A 22023-nucleotide genomic window follows, 5' to 3' on the forward strand; every position below is an offset into this window, starting at 1 on the left:
AGTGGACCTGCAGCCTCTGTGAGGTTGTCTGAGCTGGACTCTTGCAGGATCAGACCCTGGTGTGTGCAGCTGAAGGAGTGCGCTGTGATTCATTGATAGGAGATAAAAGTCTGACCTGCTGCCTCCAGCTCATTCTCTCTTTGTGCTGTAGACCTGGAGAGTTTATGTGCCGTGAATCCTGCAAACTACTGAGAACTCATGTCTCTTTTTCTCCATCATAACTCATGATTTCTGTCAGGCTTCCTTCACTTATTGCACATCCGTCCCTGAATGCTGCAGTAATCCTTAGCTATACACTTTATGTCACCACCTGGTCCTTTCCTTCCTCCTGATCAGTACTGAGCATGTGCGACTTTAAACAGAGATGAGAAGCTTAGAGGGCTCACCCATCAGCTTGTTTTGCCTTCAGCTCTGTTAAAAAAATGCATTTTATCATCTCTACAAGCCAGATTCTCTTGGGCGATGAAGGTGTGAATGCTCAGTAGGTACAGTGGTTCTTTATGTCCGGAGCTTGATGATGATCGTCTGAAATTCTTCTCACTGAGGTCTATTCCTTCTCGTCTGGGGGGAGTTACCAGGAAAAGGGAGGGTGCTGTTCTTACCCCACATGCCCCCAGACTCACAGCTGGCAGAAACCTCAACCTGTCTACTCTGCACACACTTTGCTTGTGCACTCACTTTACGTACATTAGGAGTCCCCATGCTCTAAAGGTGTCAGGCTGGCTTCACAAGACAGGTTTGTTGATGAACTGTTAATTAAGGGTTAAATGGTAATGTTGATGTGCTGGTTTCTTACCTGTTTTATTGTCATTATTAATTTATTGTGCTTGTATAAGAACATGATGTGAAGGAGCAGAGGGGAGGTGTTTGTGTGTGTGTGTCAGGGGAGCATGATATTTATTTGGTCAGAAAACTTGAAAAGGTCTGGCTCCTTTATTGATGTTCAGTTTAGAGATTCAGACCTCTGGGGCCGTCCTCTCAATCGCCAAACCTTGAGTTTGAGTGGAGTCTAGAGTGACTATATCATCAAACCTCCAAACAGGGACACTTTAACGACACCTGTCAACACCATGGAAAGTGACATTTTTCAGCCAATGAAAAATCCTGTCTCCCATGATCAATCAACACTTGATTTGAAAAATGTCAATATATAACGCCAGTAGCCGCAGAACTCAAGGACTGCATTGGTCCTGAGCAGCCTGTTTGAGTTGGTTTTTACTCATGTGTGCTTGAGTGCAAGTTGTGTCATGAGTCCTGAAAATTAGGACTGGAGTTGGACTAAATCCAAATCCTGGACAATAACACAGAGAACAACCATGACAGACCCACAGAGCATGGACACAAAGAAGCTGCTGCTGATCGTGAAGTCAATGACTAACCTGACTGACCCTGCGGACATAAAGTTGCTGATGCAGCAGACAGCAGGGTCAGTCAGCCTGCTGTGTGACTCTGAGCTGAGAATGAGAGAGATCCAGAGTGATGGATGTGAGATCAGAGACAACATGGGACAGTTTGAGCATGACATCCTGCTTCACAGAGAGCTCCCTCATCTCATCACTTTGAGGTTCAGGTATCAAACCTGAGCTCTACCAGGGACTGAGTCCAAGGTGTGTGTTAATGTGCAGGTGGAAGCTGGAGGAGAGCTCGGGCCTGACTGTAACTTGACTCTGTGATCATCAGTGTATGCTCTGATGTTTAGACGCTCTGGTTTGTCGGAGGTCCTGATGTGTGTATCATCAGCCTCATGTTCTGCAGAGTGTGTTCATCTTTACATGTTCACTCTGAGCTCAGGTGAGCAGGCTCATGATAAGCTCCTGAGTCTGTCAGAGGGCTGCTGTTGAGTGCTGTCCTGTGCAAAAATGAGCGTGCAGGTGTGTGTACGCTGTTAGTATGTGTGCAACACATGTTATATACAGTACAACATATGTTTGAGCAGGTTTCTGTGTAGGTGTGTGTGTGTGTGTGTTATGGCCTTTCTTAACTGCTGTATCATGTTAAGTTGCTAAAAGCAGACCTCTGAGAAGTCAAAGCACAGATCTTGATTTAGCTCTTTTCCACTTCAACCTTGACACACACACACACACACACACACACAGAGAGAGAGAGAGAGAGAGAGAGAGAGAGAGAGAGAGAGAGAGAGAGAGAGAGAGAGAGAGAGAGAGAGAGAGAGAGACAGAGAGAGAGAGAGAGAGAGAGAGAGAGAGAGAGAGATTTGAAAAAGCAGCAAGCTTCAGTGTTGAAAGAAGAAACTTTAGCCGAGGTCTCAAAAACTGCGGTTCCACTAGAGTGTGTCTCCTGCAGTGAGTCAGTCTCCATAGAGCCCCATGTTAGAATGTTACAGCAGAAATAAACTTGTTTGGAGCCTGGCACAAAATTTTTTTTGGCTTGTACAGCTAATCATGTTTAATAACTATTTAACTTTTGTTACTTATAAAACATCTGAGTGTATAGAGCTTAGAGTGATGCTTTAATTTGCATAATCGGGGGAGCAGCCTCTTTAACTGACAGGTAGGTGTGTTGTAGCTGTAAGCCAGGTCACTAAACTGACCAAACCTGAGGTTGTCATATCTACATGTTTGTCCAAACAATCCTCAAGTGTTAGGTGTAACTAAGGCTATTTTACTGAGCCCACCCTAGACGGAGCCTCCTTGACCCGTTAAAATACAATATCAAACAGGTTTAATAGTTATGATCCCATTCGGGGTGTTAACAATTACTCAAACACGCATTTTCAGCTATTGGGGAAGTTTTTACTTTTAAAGCATGTCTCAATGTGAATCATCTGGCTAAAAGTGTTGCGCACAGGGAAGTTGCTCACCTGGGGGCTGCGACTCAGCACGGACACAAAGATTCAGAACTTAACAAAGGACATTTCCCCTTTTTGGATACAAAGCCAACAGACCACTGGGATGGCACTGATGTTGCTGGCAAGCTAGTATGTCTGCAAACCAGCAACATCAGAGCTGTCTGAGCGTGTTTCTGATTATGACTTGGTTGCGTTCCTGACTGACACCTGACCACGTACAAATGGTTGTAGACAGAAAGCTGGACACCGTGAGTCTGAAATATGTCTCTGCTCAGTTCTCTTGTTGCAGTAAATCCACATGTTGTAGTTTGAGCCTTCACTTTATATGACTATGTGTTTGCAGAGATAACTTTTATGAGCCTCAGGTTCATTCAGCGTATTAACATTTTGAACACATTTATATAATCCGTAGCTGTTCATTACTGTCAGTTTTATACATCGTGTCTCTGTGAAAAATTACATGTTACAAAGTTACATGTTTACTCCCTGATCTGTGTGCAGACTCTTTATGTCTATGCAAACATCAGGAGGGGAACAGGCAGGTGTCCCACAAAGTACAGCTGTTGGTGAAGGAGATGTCTGTGATGTCTGGTGTCAGTGTTCACCCAGAGTGGACAAACCTTTGGTTTCATAAAGAGCACTGTTACACCCCAATACAGTTACACAGATACACAGTAACTCTGATACACAGTTACACTGTTAAAATGTTACAGCGTAACACAATTATAGCATTACACTGATACACTGTTCCACAGTTTCACTGTTCCACAGTTTAACGCTTTCACACACTGTTTCACTGTAACACCATTACATTGTTACTCTATAACACCTGTACACAGTTAAACATTACACTATTGCAACATTACACTTTTACACTGTTACACAGTTACATGTAACACAATTACAGGTAACACAGTTACATGTCACACTGTAACTTTTCACTGTTACACACTAACAAAGTTACACGTGACACTGTTACACATATACACAGTTACTCTACACAGTTAGACTGTAATAATGTTACACTGTTATACCATTACACTGTAGTAGAGTTAGGCCATTACACTGTTACAATGTTACACCGTTAAACAGTTACACGGTTACTCAGAAACACCATTACAAAGTTAAAATGTTGCACTGTTACACCGTAACACCATTACATTGTTACACTTTAACACCTTTACACAGTTAATGTTACAGTAACACACTACACTGTTACACAGTTACAGGTTACACTATTGCAACATTACACTGTTAAACATTTTCACTATTACACCATCACAGCATATAACAGTCCCTTTCCTCATTCTTCCATAGAAGGCTGTGTTTGCTCTGCATTTCTTTTCACCTGTTGAATGTAGAATAACTTTTAATAAGAGAGTATATCTGTGCTGTTACATTCTCGTGTATCTATTGGTGGTCGGCAGGTGTGAAGTCCCTGCTCCTCTGAACATGTAGTGTACATGTGTTACCTGTATTACCTGTGTTAGCTGTGTTAGCTGTGCTACTTGCGTTACTTGTGTCACCTACCTGTGTTACCAGCGCTATGTGTTACTTGTGTTACCTGCTTAATCTGCATTTTACCTGCGTTCAGACGCAGGCTCAGGATCACAGCTGCAGAAGTTCTCTGCAGCTGCTCAGGAATGTAAAGTGATCTGATCTCTGACCTCCACACTCACTACCATCACACAGCTGATCCTCACACACACTACGTTACCATGGCAATGGCACGGACAGTGGACACCAGAGTGTGTGAGAGCAGCACACCAGGGAAGAGGGAGTCTGGGCTCTGACTGTGTAAGTGTATGTGTGTGTATGTGTGTGTGTGGAAAAAGTAAAACAGACAAGCACACACACACAAATACAGACATATACACTTACACTCACACAGTCTGCTGGTGTCCTCTAGAGGACAGTGAGGGCTCATAAAGCTCTGTGTATTTATAGAAGACTGAAAGTCTGCACTACAGACCTCCACTCTCACAGCTTTATGATGATAATAATAATAATGATAGTAACAATAATAATAATAATAATAATAATAATAATAATTATTATTATTTTTGCATGTGTGTCCCTCCGACGCTCCTGTCAGGTCTTAAACCTCAGTAATAAAACAGGTTGAAGATGCTGTGGTGAAAAGGCTGGAAAGGGTTCAACATTGAGGCTAGCTTGTGCTACTGCTTGCTAATGCTAGCATGGCAGTGTTGTAGTCGAGTCACCAAACCTTAAGTCCAATAGTCCCGAGTCCCAATAGAAGAATCTGAGTGGAGTCCTCATTGTTAATATCATTTATAACAAGGAGAGCAGCTGTTAATCTAAACTAATGACAGTCTGAACCTGGACTGTGTGGGACCTTTTGGATGTGTAGAAAACACATTTCTTTCATTAACATTAGTGTTGGAGCTATTTCCTTTAATTTTATTTACATAATTATTTTACTTTAAGTCATTTATTTGTTGTTGTTTTGATTATGGGGAATGTATGATTAAGTACAATGTCATGGGTGTTATTTTTATCTTATTTTTGTACTTATTTTGATAGTTGGATGGTTTTGGACCTAGATGGCTAGGTGAGATAGGAGGGGCAGACACTGGAGAATGTGAATGTTTTTTTTAACTGAAGAGGTTAGAGCATGGGGCACTACAGATTGTTTTGTAAAATAAAAAACAACCTTTTTTGGTTAAATAAAACATCAGAGACACTGCAGTTTCTGCCTGGACATATACAAAGTGTTTAATCCTGTGTACAATCCACTCTCCCCTAGCGCCAGTTTGATTCTGAGTTTTGTTTTCAGTAAATTGACATGGTCTAACTGCCATTACAAACCGATTCTAACGAAATCCTGTCGGTGTGTCTTGAGATTAATTTATGAACGAAGTTACAGCACTGTGTGTTGTGCTGTGTGTTGTGCATTAACACTACTCTTAATGAGGGGAGGTGCTCAGCAATTCTGCTGCATTGGGATCACTGCTGGTGTCAAATTAACTCTGCCTTAACACTATTAATTGGAATTTTAACCAACCAATCAACTTAAACCCAGTGGTTTAGTTACTTTAGTCTCTAACATTACCGTTAGCATTCTAACACAGTAGAGTAATAAACAGTCTCTCTAACTTCAGCATCTCTCTTCCTTTTCTGTGTTAAAGTTTGAGCTGTTCTCTTTCCTTTTCCTTGATGGTTCTTTTAAATATCCAACATGGTGCTCTGCTCTTTCTGCATTTACTATGAAATCACTGAAAGCAAAATGCACAGCTTAAAATGTTTCTTTATCCTGGCAGTGACCGAAGTGGAACAAGACATCACGTGAATGCGAACACACGTGTCAGCCCTTGTTCAAAACTAAATAAATTGTATCAGAAACAGAAATATTTAAACTGTCTATACCAATATATAGGTAGAGTCCTCTTTTTATATCTTCCAAACCTAATGCAGTCAATGCTCGGGTCCGAGTACAAGTCTGAGTCATTAGTACTTGAGTCCAAGTTGAGTCACGAGTCTTGAAAATTGGGACTTGGGTCAGACTCTAGTCCGAGTCCTGGACTCGAATTCTTAAACACTGTAGCATTGTAGCACAGGTTTCATCATGAGGTCCGATCAGGTGAAATGTTTCTTGCTGCTAATGTACATAATCTATTTTCTACAAAGTGTACCACCGTCAGACTTAGGAAAGTTTCCTGTACTTATATGAACTCTTCTGTTAGCTGACACTTCCTAGCTACCTAAGCTAACGTTACTCTTGGAGGTGAAAGGTCCATGAGGTTAACATTACACTCTGAAAGCCACAGTGTAATGTTTTAAAGTTAAATTCACATTTGCACTAAATTCCTGAAAACTTCCAGAAATGTTTACAGTGAGCTGCTTGTGTGAACATAAATGGACTTTTTCCTGCCAGCTGCCTGATGAAATTTACCAAATAATCTGGAGCAAGCTGATGTGAGAACACATCAGGTAAAAGTCAGTATATTCACTGTGAAGGAGCGGGCAAGGCTGAAGATGAGGATATCATGTGACTGGTGCAAACCCCGTAGAGTGACGTGAAATAGGATAAATGAAAACATCTGAGGCTGAAGAAGGAGAATCCTTCTCCAGTGAAGATTTCTGCACATCCATCTGTTTCCATGTAGCATTGGTAAAGATGTGTAAACTGTCATCATAGTGTAAGTCTCTGCTGCTTCAGCCTCCATCATGCTGTTAACTCCACACTGTGGCATGCTGTGTGTTCACGTTTGCGGCTCACCCTGAGAAATATGGGGACATTTTAAAAAGCTTAGAGGGTGTGTAAAAACAACGTTCACTTATGAACTGTAAGAACTGTATGAAGATAAAGAGACACAACAGAGTGTATCTGAGCAGGTAAACATACTGTAGACAGTGTGTGTGTGTGTGTGTGTGTGTGTGTGTGTGTGTGTGTGTGTGTGTGTGTGTGTGTGTGTGTGTGTGTGTGTGTGTGTGTTTGTGTGAGACAGAGTGAAAGGACTGATCTGCTGCAGCTGCTGTTGTTGTTCATGTAGAGATGGATGTCTCTGTCAGCCTGTTGTCTGCTCACATCAGAGAAATAACCAACCAGACAGCTGAACCAACACACCGGGTCCCCCTCATTACTGAGGAGAGGAAGTGTGTGTGTGTGTGTGTGTGTGTGTGTTCGTGCATGTGTGTGTGCGTGTGTGTGTGTATGTTTGTGTCTGTTTGTGTTTGTGTGTTTGTGGAGCCAGGGGAATCCTGTCAGGACAGAAGTGTGTGTATGATTTCACCTGAGGATTAGCATTCTGTCCCACCGGGAGTGAGCAGGACTATTTGTGAGAGGTTCATGTGTCTGAAAGTGTGTGTTTGGTGCCAGGCTGAGATTACAGTGTGTGTGTGTGTGTGTGTGTGTGTGTGTGTGTGTGTGTGTGTGTGTGTGTGTGTGTGTGTGTGTGTGTGTGTGTGTGTGTGTGTGTGTGGATGTGTGTGTGACCTTATGAGGAGTGCGATAGTGCTGTAAAGTTCATGTTGGCTGAAAAGCTGGCTATGAGCTCCGTGACTGAAAGTTAGGATTAAGGTCGGGTATAATGAGTGTGTCCTTCAGCCTGACCCAGTCTGTCTCTATTACTCACCCACAGCAATCACACAAACACTGAAATGGCAAAGGTAGAGATGGAGATGGTGGCACAGAAGCTGATGAGTGTGAAGACAGACTGAGATAGATAGTGTCTCAATTCAGGGCATCCATTATAATCTCAGATTAACAATAAAACTGGCACTGCAGTGACTCCTCACACACCTCTGTCTGAATGAAAAATAAAAGTGATCATAGTCAGACATAAAGGAGCTCAGACCACAGGCCAATTACACTTTTAGCCGGTTCAAAGTCAGCGCAAACACAAGTAAAGATTTCATTTACTTGATACATACAGTGAAACTGAGACTCAGTGGAGACAGATAGACAAGAGCTCCACGCCAGAAACATAACTCTTGTAGTTGATGTCCATCAGAGAGATTCTGGCACTGATCCGAGCACACAGGTCATCAAACTGGGCTCAGGTTAGCCTCAGGTAGCTGGAAGCAGCAGGAGAGTTCATCCAGGCACAGTTGGTTGAGAAGGAGGAACATTAACCCAGCTGAGAGAGAGTCCAGGTGATGAGACGTTAACCCAGCTCAGAGAGTGTGAGGAGGTGTGAGGGGACAGTAGGCAGTGAAGAAGAGGGTGAGGAGTTCACATGAACTTGAACCTGATGCCTCAGGCTGAGTATAGAACATTTTGATGAGGAGAGGATGATCTGTTTAATACGCAACAGTCCCTCATTAGCTGGTGCGACGGACACCTCCCTGTCGTCGCCTCTAATGAGAAGAACCAACCCAAACCGCACTTTGAGACACACATCAGGTACACACAACAACCAATAATGGTACCAAAATAACCGATCTGTACTGTCCTGCTTTTTGGCACCCTTCTGTTGATCAACAAGCATACTGATCTGACCTTAAAAGTGTATTAGACTGAAATACGCTGATTGAGAGAGAGGGGGGAGAGGAGAGATTGTGTTGGATGAAGTATCTCCTTGGTGTTATTTGATCAGTAAAGTTAAATACCTCCATGAATTATGACTCTTATTTTGTATGTTTTTATTCATATCAGCTGTTCTAAAAGTGTCTGTTTTTTCTTATTAGGAAACGATCATGTTAAAAATACGGATGTAAAGGGAGACGAAGATCGCACAAGACAAAACATTACCTCTAACCTGATGTTATAAATAATTAACATAGCTTACCTGCAGCCAACATGGTTCATTACAACTCTTTTTTTTCCAACAAAAATTAAATGATGGCTCATTTTGTTCTTCAAAGCATTGTCTGAAACCAAAGCAGAGCCTACACAGAAAAGACTCAGACTTGATTTTACTGTCAAGAGCATTCCTGAAGTGCTTTCATGCTATATTTTTCATGGTTTAAACATAAATCTAACTGATATAAAGTCAATACAGACCTCAATCATTAATTCTCTGTCTTTTGGTTGAGGCCAGCATGAGGCTCGCTGAAAATTCACCTTATATTCTCTAGATTTTCGATAGTGGTCACATAGCCGACAGTGCAGGGATCCGATCAGGGATTACCGTACCAAACAGAACCAACTGGAATGAACCAAACCAGACTGAGCCAAACTGTGCTGAACCAAACCGTGCTGTACAAAACCAGACAAAACCAAGCTAGAGTGAACCAAACAAGACTGAACCAAACTGTGTTTGCTGAACCAGACCAGACTGAAAAAAGTCCAACTGATCCAAACCAGACTGAACCAAGCCTACTGAACCATACCAGACTAAACCAAACCAGACTGAACCAAATCCTGCTGAACCAAACCGCGTTGAACCAAACCGCGTTGAACCAAACCTGACAGAACCAAACCAGACTGACCCATACAGGACTGAACTGAACCATGCTGAACCATAGACTGAACCAAACTGGACTAAACCAAACAAGACTGAACAAAACTGGACTGAACCAAACCGTCCTGAACCAAACCAGATTGAACCATACAGGACTGCATCAAACCATGCTGAACCAAACCATGCTGAACAATTGACTGAACCAAACAGGACTGAAACAAAACAGACTCATCTAAACCAGACTGAACTACACTAGACTGAACCAAACTGTGCTGATCCAAACTAGACTGAAACCAATCCCGACCAAACCAAACTAAATTGAACCATACAGGACTGCAACAAACCATGCTGAACCAAACGGTGCTGAACCGGGGACAGAACCAAACCGGACTGAATCAATCTGGACTTAACCAAACCAGACTTATCTAAATCAGACAGAACCAAATCTGACTGAACCAAAGCAGACTTGACCAAACATGACTGGAAGTACAATGAACACCTGTTGAGAACATATCACTGAATCAGGCCACTTATGTCTGACTGGTCTTTGTAAGGCAGCCTTGTTGCTGATCAAAACTTTGAATGTCTGACTGAACATGCTCTTTAACATATCTAACATCACACGGACAAATGGAGGCTTTGACACGGAGCAATTAAAGATGGAGGTCATCATTTTGAAAATCCTGACTCCAGCTAACTTGCTATCCCCCTCCTCCTCCTGCTCATCTCTTTACTTCTACACTGGCTTCACTTTTTGCTGCCGTCATAGACTTGTGATGTTCCTGAGGTCCAGCTGTCCTGATAGCCTCTCATATTTCGAAGGTGTTGAAGAAACCTTTATTGGAGAATTTGCTTCACTACAGGAACATGAAAACACATAAAAGGCAAAGATATTAGCAGCATTACAAGAAAGTGCCAAGTTAAAATAAAGTGCATTGTGCAAAGTTCTGCATGATTGTGCATCAGAGCTTGATCAGCAGCTGGATGCTGCATGGGGTAAACAATGTGATGCCTCTTTGAGTCCATCCTGAATCAGCGTCAGTTAGTCTGTACCTGAGCCCTGAAGTGAATGTTCAGTTTCACTGATATTGACTGCACATGAGAGGACCCTCATCAACCAGCCCCTCTGATGCTGCTGATTGTTGACATGCTGTGCAGAAAATACTGAATGCTTCTCATGTTAGTGATTACTTGTTTGCAGAGTCTTTTCTGGGATCCATCTCATGGTGTGATTGGTTGGTATGGACCTCTGGATATAGTTGGAGTCTTGCAGCTGCCCAGCTGGCCTTGTCAGGGCCTTTTTATAGTGGCAGCCTTCTCAACACCAGAGCACAAATGCTTTATCCTGCAGGAGTAGAGTTACACATGCACAGGCAAGAGAGGGCACTCAGATGCGATAACACACTCATTCAGCACGCTGTGTGTGTTTGTGTGTGTGTGTGTGTGTGTGTGTGTGTGTGTGTGTGTGTGAGTGTGTGTGTGTGTGTGTGTGTGTGTGTGTGTGTGTGTGTGTGTGTGTGTGCGTGCGTGTGTGTGTGTGTGTGTGTGTGTGTGTGTGTGTGTGTGTTTGTGTCTGTGTGTGCGTGTGCGTGTGTGTGCATCAATCTGTACCATCACTGGTTATAAGTTTGTACATAAAGACTCAGAGACGGAGACATACTGTACATACTGGACACACATGCATGCAGTAATGACACACACATGTACACACATACACAAACATGCAAACACATACACAAACATGCACACACATACACAAACATGCACACACATGCACAAACATGCACACACGTGCACAAATATGCATACAAATGCCTGTCCCTTGGGGGTATTCCCTGTCAAGTTAAGTCTCTGTGTCTCTCTCTGATTAGACACAGTAGCACCGTGTATGTGTGTATGTGCGTGTGTGAAGAAGAGAGTGACAGATGGTGTGTGACGCTGTGTACATTGCAGCGAGGACACACAGTCTGACTCCAGCTGATCAGTTCTGTCCTTCCGTCCTGCTGCTCCTGTCCCGTCTCTACCTGTCCGTCTGTTTGTCTGTTGAACTGTCTGTTTACCTTTCTCTCTGCCTGTTTCTCCGTCTGTCTAACCATCTGACTGGCTGCCCGGCACAGAGCGAGGTAGACCAAGAATGAGCGCCCCTCTGAGCTCATCCAGCGGCCTGGAGGTCCTCCTGTCCACGCTGCAGGTAAGGATCAGCTGTGCACGTTGACTTGGCTGTGTTGTTTACATGATGCAGTGGGTTTAGAATTACACTGTGCTTACTTTAAATGGGAAGTTTACTTTGTATATACAGAGAGAGGTATGGACTTTCAATCTGCTTCATAATAAATATAAGCATCCTAAACATTTAATATTCATCTATATGAATGGGTCATAAAAATATATATAAAATGTCATAATAATGTACATAAATAGCTCATGTAGACGTTGATGAATGGGTCATATTAATGTCTATAACTAGGTCATATTAGGTTTTGGTTGAGTCATATCAATGTTTTGGAAGAGGTCATACTAATGTTTCTGAATGGGTCATATTAATGTTTGTGAATGGGTCGTATTAATTTATATAAATGGGTCATATTAATGTTTATGAATGGGTCATATTAATGTTTGGGAATGGGTTGTATTAATTCATATAAATGGGTCATGTTAATGTTTAGAATTGGGTCATATTAATGTTTATAACTGGGTAATGCTAATGTTTAGAATTGGGTCATATTAATGTTTATAACTGGGTAATGCTAATGTTTATAACTGGGTCATATTAATGTTTATGAATGGGTCATATTAATCTTTATAACTGGGTCATATTAAGTTATATAAATGGGTCATATTAATGCTTATGAATGGGTTATATTAATGTTTGCAACAGGGGCATATTAATGTTTATAACTGGGTCATACTAATGTTTATAACTGGGTCATATTAATGTTTGTGAATGGGTCATAAAAGTATATATGAATCGGTCATATCAATGTATATAATACATCATATCAGTGTACATAAATAGCTCATAATATTGTTCATGAATAGTTAATATTAATGTTTATGTGTGGCTCATATAAATGTTGATAAATGGTTCACTCAATGTTTATAACTGGGTCATATTAAGTTTTATTATTGAGTCATATCAATGTTTTGGAAGGGATCATATTAATGTTTCTGAATGGGTCGTATTAAACTATATAAATGGGTCATATTAATTATTATGCATGGGTCATAGTTATGTTTATGAATGGGTACTATTGATGTTTATGAATGGGTACTATTGATGTTTATGAAGGGTCATATTAAGTTATATAAATGTGTCATATTAACGTTTATAACTAAGTCATATTAATGTTTATGAATAGGTTATAATAAAGTATAAATGGTCATATTCATGTTTATGAACAGGTCGTATTAACGTATATATATGGGTCATAATCATTTTTATTTTATTTTTATTTTTTGCACTTCATGTAAATCGTATTTGTGTACCTTGAATAGCACTTTATAAGCCTTACCAATTATCAGTATTTTTTATTGTCATGAATCGGCCCTGTTAACCTTTATAAATGGGTCATTTTCATGTTTATGAAAAGTTCATATTAAGGTTTATAACTGGTCATAATTATGTTTATAAGTAGGAATCCATATGAAAAGGTATATTAGCATATATAAAAGTCATATTTATCATATAGATGAGCCATATTAATCCATATGAATGGGTCATATTAATATATTTTAAAGAGTCATATAATTGTACATGAATAGTTATTTTAAAAAGCAGGTGCTCAGTATTTGATACGGTCATGTGAGAAAGTCTGACCTCTCTGTGACGAGATCAGACTTAGTCTCATATCCTCAGTAGATTTGGGATCTGTTGATCCTTGCTGACATTTCACATCACAGTGTGTTCTGTGATCATTGACCTCAAGCATTATCCACACAGAGTATAAAAATACTCTGGTGTAGTCCAAGTAAGGAGTCAGAGGACAGGCGGAAGACGCCCCTGAATAAAAGTGAGAAACATCATATCCTTGTGGCTTCAGATATTTGGGTTTGAAGTAGTCCTGTGATTCACTGGTGCTGTCATTTTACTTTTCTTGTCATCCATGGTTTGTCTCGCTGACAGTCTCAGTGTGGAACTGAGTGTCATTCTGACTTTTAAGATGGAAAAAAGCATCACAGATGCTATGCTGTGGTCTTGTCTTTCTGATTCGGTTGTTTGGAGTCATGTCTCTCAACGACTAATGAATCCAAAGATCATTTTGCAGTCGTCTCACTGTACTCTGTAGATTTCCACCTCCTGGGACTGGTCAGTCAGTTTGTTACAATGTCATTTAGCAGACGCTTTTATCCAAAGCGATAGTTTGTGTTAACGTGTTGTGAGTCAAAGCTAATCATCGCAGAGGCTTGGTCAGCAAATATGCTTATGATATCATCTCATTAGTTTAGTTTAAGCTTTTCAAGGAGTGAGGGAGTTTGCATGAATCAGACTTTAACTTTGTGGCCCTGGTGTGACGGCTGTCCTCTGTGTGGGGTGAGTGGCTCTGATGGTGTCAGGCTGTGGACTCTGGAGATGATGAAGGCTGTGTTTTTGTTAGATATGGGAGAAATAAATTAATAATTATATTTTCTTTTGAGTGTATTTGTATTTGAGTGACAGATTGTACTCACTGATGGTGTAGAACCATCAGGGAGCTTGTTAGCGTATTGAGTTGTATCACCTATAAACATGAATATGGGTCTGGTTTTGGTATTTTCAGACCTGACAGTGACGTAGGCGGTGATTGTATTATGTTAAGGATCATGTGTTGGACTTGTTAGGCCTGTATGAAGAGTATAGGACAGTGTTTAGAGTAGGAAACAGTGAAGGAGAGAGTGGGATGACGTGGTGATAGGTCATGTTTCTGATTTGAACTCAGTTGGCTCACCTTGAGGATAATGGCTTCTCTGCACCATAAGTACATTCATAAAGCCTTATAAAGGCATTAATAAGACTTTAAAAGTATTATTTTATAAATATGGCTTCTGTATCGTGAAACAGGTGTGTGCAAGTACTTATATCAGTGTATCCCCAAGGAGTTTTTAAATAAAGTTTAAGTTTAATTTAGTTTAAAGTTCTTCAGATGAGAGAAAGTGTCCGCCAGGTTCAGAGTTTGTTGTCTATTTATCACACTATCAAAGTAACAAATGCATGTTTAATCAAATACCCAGAGCAGCATATTGCTCAAACTACTACACATACAGCTAGCATAAATGCTTCATTCATATAATAAAGCTTGTTTGCTTGTTAATTTGATGCTAACACATACAGTAAATTACCATTAATAGAATAAAAGAACTAGCCTCACAGTGGCATTACTTTTAATTCAAAAATGATCTACTCATCCTTACACTCTTACTTACGGGAATATGTTTCATATCCTCCAAAATCAGCTTTAAACTGGCTGACCTGCTGGGTAATATTGTGCTAATGTGGTCACCTGCTCCGATAGTTAGCCTATGGCAGCTTGAAGGGTGAAACTTAAAGATTAACTTCCCTGTTAGTTTGATTTTAGCTATGAATCTAGCTAGTTAAGCATATATAAGCTAATTGTAATGTTGTTTGAGCTTATAAATGAATTAAAAAGCCAACTGCAAACACTTATACATTAAGCAGTGATGCTAGCTGTATGTGTAGTTGTTTGTGAAAAGCATTATAAATGCTTTTATAAGGATTTATAAATGTGAGTATGATGCTTTGTCAGTGGTGGGTTCATAGAAGTGTGACCCAAATCTCTTGACAGAGGAGTCATGGTAGAGACAGCAGCATTAAAGTGAATAAAGAAAGCAGACTGAATAAATGAGCAGCATGCTTACAGCTGTCAGATGATGTTTAAAAATCTTCCAGACGCTGCCTTTACCAACACGTTTTGTGTGGACATGACTTTTTCCTTGATACTGTTGATCTGACTGCTGTGCACCTGCTTGATGCATGATGATGTGCATTGAACACACACCAGTTCAAAATAAATCGACATTAACCTTCAATACATCATCACTGATGGAGTCAGATGTAAATCAGCAGCTCCTGAGCTCCGTGAGGTTAAACTCTTGTTATCATCAGTGTATTGCGGTGTTTGTGTAGAGAGAGACGTAACAGCTGTTTGTGGTTGAAAATCACCTTCCTCTTGAACTCAGAGCTCTCTCTCTCTGTAGGGATCCTTTCTGTAATGTTGTCAGACTCTTAGAATAACATCCTGAGTCTGTCTGCTGTCATTACCATCTGTTTATCTGTTACAGGATGGAGACATCTACTGGATCAGTTTAAAAGTAATTGAACTTTTAGGAACTTTTAGTCATCTCGCCCCTAACACATAAAAAATATGGCTCAGGTTGAAAAATACAAAGAAAAGAAAAGAAAACAGTAACTTTACCTCTACTGCTGTCTGAATTGGCAACTTAGTATGGTCAGGGATAATCAACTTCCTGCCCACTCTTCCTTAATTGTTGTGCGTGACCGTGTGTTCAGATCAAAAGAGAAGAGAAGCTCTCCCCTCCAGATCTGTCTGTAAAATGAACTCATTTCTTGGTTCATCCCCCAGAGAAGTGCCTGTTCATCTGTTGGTGCTGAGTCTCAGTTTCAATGCAAACAGTATGTTCCACGGAGGCTTCACTCTGGCATCCTTTAGAGATATGAATCTGAAAAAAAAAAACGGATTTTCTTGTAATTAACGGGTCTTAAGTTTGCTGAAATAACAACTTAATGTTGCAAGATTAGTCAAACATCAAAGTCAAGCTTTGTCAGGTCTGTCCTCAAGAGGAGAAGAAAACTACTTTTATTTTTTTACTTTTGTTTGTTGAATGGAGGTGGCATCCATCATTTCTGATGCATTCCAGGAAGTCAGGAAATCTAAACACTGATTGTCTTTCATGACACAGCATCAAGCCGATTTGTAAATGTTTCTCAGTGTAAATGTTTGATCTAGAACAGATTGTTAGCTGTTCTTCATGCAGATATCTGAGAAATAAATCCTCTTCAGATTAAAAACGATGGGAGCCGGGATGTCATTACGCTGGATTGTGTTCCTCCTGCTTTTGCTCTCCATACAGACTGTTTTTCCTGCAGACACCAAAGCCTGCTGACACCTGATCCAAACTCCAATCCAAACCCCTGAGTACAGTTTCATTTTAATGTACCTATCTCTGACCAGGCCTTAGTTCTGACTCTCCGCCCTGAGCTTGGGATGACACCAGAGCCTGCTGACACCTAGTTGGTGGGATACACACATTCAGGATTTACAACTGACTGCTGCCCACTTACAAAATCTTGTGAAGTTTCTAAATAACTTTGCACACATGTTGATTATTCATACACCAACATGTGTAACACAGGGTCCAGTTTTAAAATCACACAATTACCAGATAACTCAGGGTTTATTTAAGATGGCATAGATGAGAGCAGCCACTGATACTGGCTGGTATTAACATTGCCATGTGTCAAAGACAAACTGGCTGAACAGGACCTGATATCAAATCCTTTCTGGGTCTGAACTCAGCACTAATGTTTGCCAAGGTCATGACAGGGACTGACATTAACACCAGAGAGTCTTAAACGTAGACCTGGAGTGTGAGGCAGTAAACCCACATATCTTCAGTTACACACAGATATCAACACAGACAGACTGTGGAGTATGGGAAGGAAATCTAATGATTTATAGCATACACAGTAAATTACGATAATTACTGATGCTGATAGCTTCAACTATGAATGATCCAGAGATGCAGAGCTGCTTTATTAATGTTGGTGTTCAAATTAATGGACATTCATTTTAAAAGTAGATCAAGTTTCCTGCTCTGCACAGACGTGTTTTCTTGTTTGTGAGTCTGCAGACCTGCTCTGGGACTCTGCTCTGGGATTCTGCTGGATCAAAATGTATCAGATGCGAATCCAACGTGATCCAGGCTGCGTAGTCTTTATATCAGGTTCCTCCAATCTGCTTTGTGGTTGACACTGGAGCTTTGGTTCGAGGGCGAAATAGAAATAATAATAGAACTGTACATATTTTTGATCTCTCAGTGGTGCTGAAAGACGTTAGATCCCTCCAGATCTGGATCTGAAAACCACAGCAGGTGGTCCTGGTGGTCCTGGACAGGTCAACAACTTGTAAAACTCTGACCTGGCATGATCAGGTTATTCTCAGTACCAATGTTTTTATGTGTAACCAGTAACAACAGCATGCAGTAACCAAGTGAACACCCTCTCTCCCCTGAGAGTTAAAGACTTCTATCAAAGAGCATGAGGGCGAGCCTGGAGCTCCAGCAGCTGAAAAGGGTTGAGTCTCCAAGTCTGACGCTTTGCACTGAAACAAGAGCGCTGCTGTACAAAGAGGAAGAACATAGTGACCCCGGGCTTTTTGAGCCAGAGCCTGTCAGTGAGCAGATGACAGAGTGAGATTTCATGACACAAACTGCTGTGACTGTAAGCCTGTGACAAGGAGTTAAAACACGTAGGCTATGCTAACTAACACACTGATGTGAGGCTAAAGGTGCAAATAAAAACAAAGTTTTGGATTTGACTCAGACTGCTGAAGCAGACACAACTATAGTGACATTACCCGCGACCACACACCTGTACAGAAAGGGAACCAATGAAACCTGTTGGAGCATTGTTACACTGAGTGCAGGCCTGATCGTGGTGGCACTCTCCGAGGTGCTGACTTTACCTTTCAAAGCAGTGAGAGGCTGTCCCTGTCTCGATCATTGGAGGAAAGTTCTTGGGTAAATAAATAAAGAAAGTCCCTCAAAGGCCTGAAAGTAGATTAAAACCTTTCCCGTCAGTTTCACATTTGTGTAGAGGGGAGAGGATCGAGGAGAGAGGAGTGAGTTCATGAGAAATAGAAATTCTCCTACACACTTACTGTCGAAATATATACATACATGTATAACATTTACAAGCAAGGCCATCCGAAATATGGAGTGACTGCAAACCTGAAACAAATCAACATCACTGTGTCAGATATGAATCAGTAAACTAATAAATTAATGAAGCGTCCTGACAGAGAGTTAACACAAAAACTCAGCCTGGATCACTAAAGGATTGTGCAGATTTTGCGCCTGCTAAACTTGTGCAAATGAGACAAATTCTCTATGGGGTTAAAAGAAGCAAAACTGTACAGCAGAACCATCACTCTGTGCTCCAGGGATGTTTGCACATATTTAAATGATCTGTTACACATTCAAACCTACGAACAAAAAACAGCCATGCACCATTAGAGGGAAATGTTCCTCTCTACTAGGAGTTGGAGGAAATTTCACCACGGGATGTCACGCCCTCCCCCTTGATGACACAAAAATGATGGTCTATGTCTGTACTTGACATTTGTTAATATTTGTGGCACCAGCTGGATTAGTGGTTTAAGGGCGTAACTCATACACAGAGGCTCCTTGAAGCAGCGGCCACTGGTTGGACTCCTGATCCTTTGCTGCATGTCTTACACTTTTCCTGTCTCTCTTCAGCTGTCCTATCTATAGAATAATGTTTCCTCTCCATCCAGGTTAGGACAGATCTGAGCTCTGTAAGGATGAGAGCTCACCGATCTGTTCAGCAGAAATAGGAGATGCTGACAGTTCATACCCACAATCAAACACAAAACAAGAGCAACCTGGGCCGAAGAACTTTGTGGGCGTGTTTCCACTTTATTATCATTAATGTAATATCCAATACATTAGTGGCCAGAGTCTGTCTGCAGCAAAGTCTCCCCTCTATGTTTGTAATAATCTAATCTCCAATCAAAACTACAGTAGACTATCCAGACGGAGAAACATGCTTGATGAAAGAGTTTAAGAGTTTTAAAAAAGGAAAGAGCTGTTCTTGTCAACAATGTTCTCTGACATTTAAGAGTTTTAATAGATACTGAAGTGACTCCATCTGCAGGATACAACCAGGAGCTGAGCTCACTGTTACAGTACATAGTACACTAACTATCGATAAGAACCTCATACACCCAGCATCAAAAATGTGCATATATCCCTTTAAGTAACTGCAACAGCTAAAATTAAACCAACGTCCTCTGTTTGATCATGTTGGGGGCTAACTGGGCCCCTGACCTGGCGGTCACCCAGTCTGTGAATGTAAACACAGAGCATGTTCTCTGCGTGTTGCTGTGGTTTTATGTGAACATGGAGCTCCATGGCCGGTTTTTAATATGGAAGCAAGAAATGACAGAAATAATGACTGACTGTGAGAGATATGAATGCTGTAGCTTTAATAATCCTGCAGCAGCCTCTGTGTGGAGTGTTTTCAGTCAGCTGGGCCACTCTAACTCTCTCACACACACACACATATCAGATGTGTGAAGTTTGCAGGCAGCGTGTCAGCCAGCTCTGCATACACACACACACACACACACACACACACACACACACACACACACACACACACACATACACACACACACACACACACACACACACACACACACACACACACACACACACACACACACACACACACACTGACCCAAAACAAACAACTCTGAGTTTATGTTGGCTGCAGCAGAGCGTGTCGGGATGCAGCAGTTGGTTAATGACTACAGTAGACATAACTGTCCATTAATCAGAGCTGCTGTTAGCTCTGTGTTTAGCAGCTGTCTCTGATTACAGAAGCTCCACACAACTCTGTTTGTCTCCTTTTAAACAGGCAGCTTGTTGGCCACCCAAACAGGCTGCAGCTATATATACCAGACACATAGTTGGCCTCTCTGTACATCACTTGTTTTAATGAGGGAGATGTTTGGAGTCCTCAGAGCGTTTCCGATGAAGATGCAGAATTCAATCTGACGTATACGTTTATAGAAACCATGGAATCACAGTTGCAGAGAGTGCATGATGAAGAGTGTTATATCAATGTTAGGAGTGTGACCTACATGGTTTTATTTCAATACAACACATCTTTCATGCAATGTCCACCAAAGATGATATTTCTGCAGGTTAATGTGGATTTAACTTGGTCATGATAACCTGTTATTCTCACTGTGTACTTCTCCTCTGTGTTTTTATCTGCAGAGTGCAGGAGATGTGGAGAGCACCTTAAACATCCTCAACGTGCTGGATGAACTCCTGTCAGCTGGTGAGCAGTAACATGTACTCATAGTATAGCAGTGTGATGCTCTGCAGAAGTAACCACAGGAGCATACTGAGCACAGTCTTCTCAGACCAGCCGGCCATGACACCAAGAGCGGGGAACGTCTATCAGCTCAGACACTGTAGTGCTAACCCTTAAGTGAAGTGTTCCGAAGTCACTTCTCTATACACATTCATGGTTTACAAACACAAACGTGTAGTCCATTACTTCTGTTCCTCTCTTACCTCCATGTTAGAGTTCATAGATACAGTCTGTGTCGCGTCATAGATGGGGGGCGGGGCTCTGCGAGGGGGAAACAATCCTTTCTCCCAAGCCTTTAACATTGCGAACGCACAGATTTTGAACGCTGTCATGTTCTAAATTGAGTCATTATTTTTAATTGACAAAGAATGAGACATAAATAAACCAAACAGAACAGGATTAAATTGTTGTCCATATGTTATAAAACACTGGACAGATGATCCCGCCCTCAGAACCCACTAGAGGTATAAGAAAATTAAAATGAACATACTTTCATTAATACTAGATACAACAGCACGTTTTAGTGAATTCCCTGAACTTGATTATTCTCGATGATGTGTTATATTATGCAGTGATTTACACACAGAGCAGCATCAAAAATCGTCATATGTAGTTCACTTGCCTTCCAACTCTTAATCCAACATTTATTGTACCCATGAAAATACATACACAGTTTGGACATGGTTAATATAATGTTAGAGTTATTTAAGTGCTGACTAGAGACATAGAAATGTTTGGATTTTGGATCCCACAGGCAACCAAACTCAACATCCCACCAGATGGCTTGTAGCCTAGGGGTGAGCCCGACTAAGGATTTGTTTAGTCGAATCTGATTCATCAGATTTTGCCCATAGTCGACGAATAGTCGAATGTTTGTTGTTTTTCCTTATTGACCCAAAGTCTGCATGATGGTGACCGCATGACAATATTACGCACAACCATTTACAATTAAGAGACTCGTAGCTTAAAGTAAAAGGGACAATAGAATATTATAAGCATAAAACTTAGATTTTTAAAATCTATATTGCACGCAAAAACGACAAAGTGATGAAGGAGAGAAAACTCAAATAAGGCCACCATCCGTTAAACATGGAACAACGCACAGCGGAGAGCAGTGCTGCGGAGGGTAGTTTGTCCAACTTAAGGCTAAACATTTTTATAATGTTCAAAATCAAACCTGAATCAGCTAGAGGGTTTTTAGATCTCTTAAC

General features: G+C 41.1%; 1 protein-coding gene across 1 annotated transcript in view; it reads left to right on the plus strand.

Moving 5' to 3' along the window:
• Window positions 1–22023, plus strand: part of LOC117813961 (cytosolic carboxypeptidase 4) — a 68881-nt gene that overhangs the window by 198 nt on the left and 46660 nt on the right. The window contains exons 2-3 of the mRNA XM_034685041.1: window positions 11790–11863; window positions 20713–20776. Of these exons, the coding sequence (XP_034540932.1) occupies window positions 11790–11863; window positions 20713–20776 (138 nt within the window). The remainder of the gene's footprint in view (window positions 1–11789; window positions 11864–20712; window positions 20777–22023) is intronic.

Source organism: Notolabrus celidotus, chromosome 6 (genome assembly GCF_009762535.1).
Source record: "Notolabrus celidotus isolate fNotCel1 chromosome 6, fNotCel1.pri, whole genome shotgun sequence".
In the NCBI taxonomy this organism is placed as follows: Eukaryota; Metazoa; Chordata; class Actinopteri; order Labriformes; family Labridae; genus Notolabrus; species Notolabrus celidotus.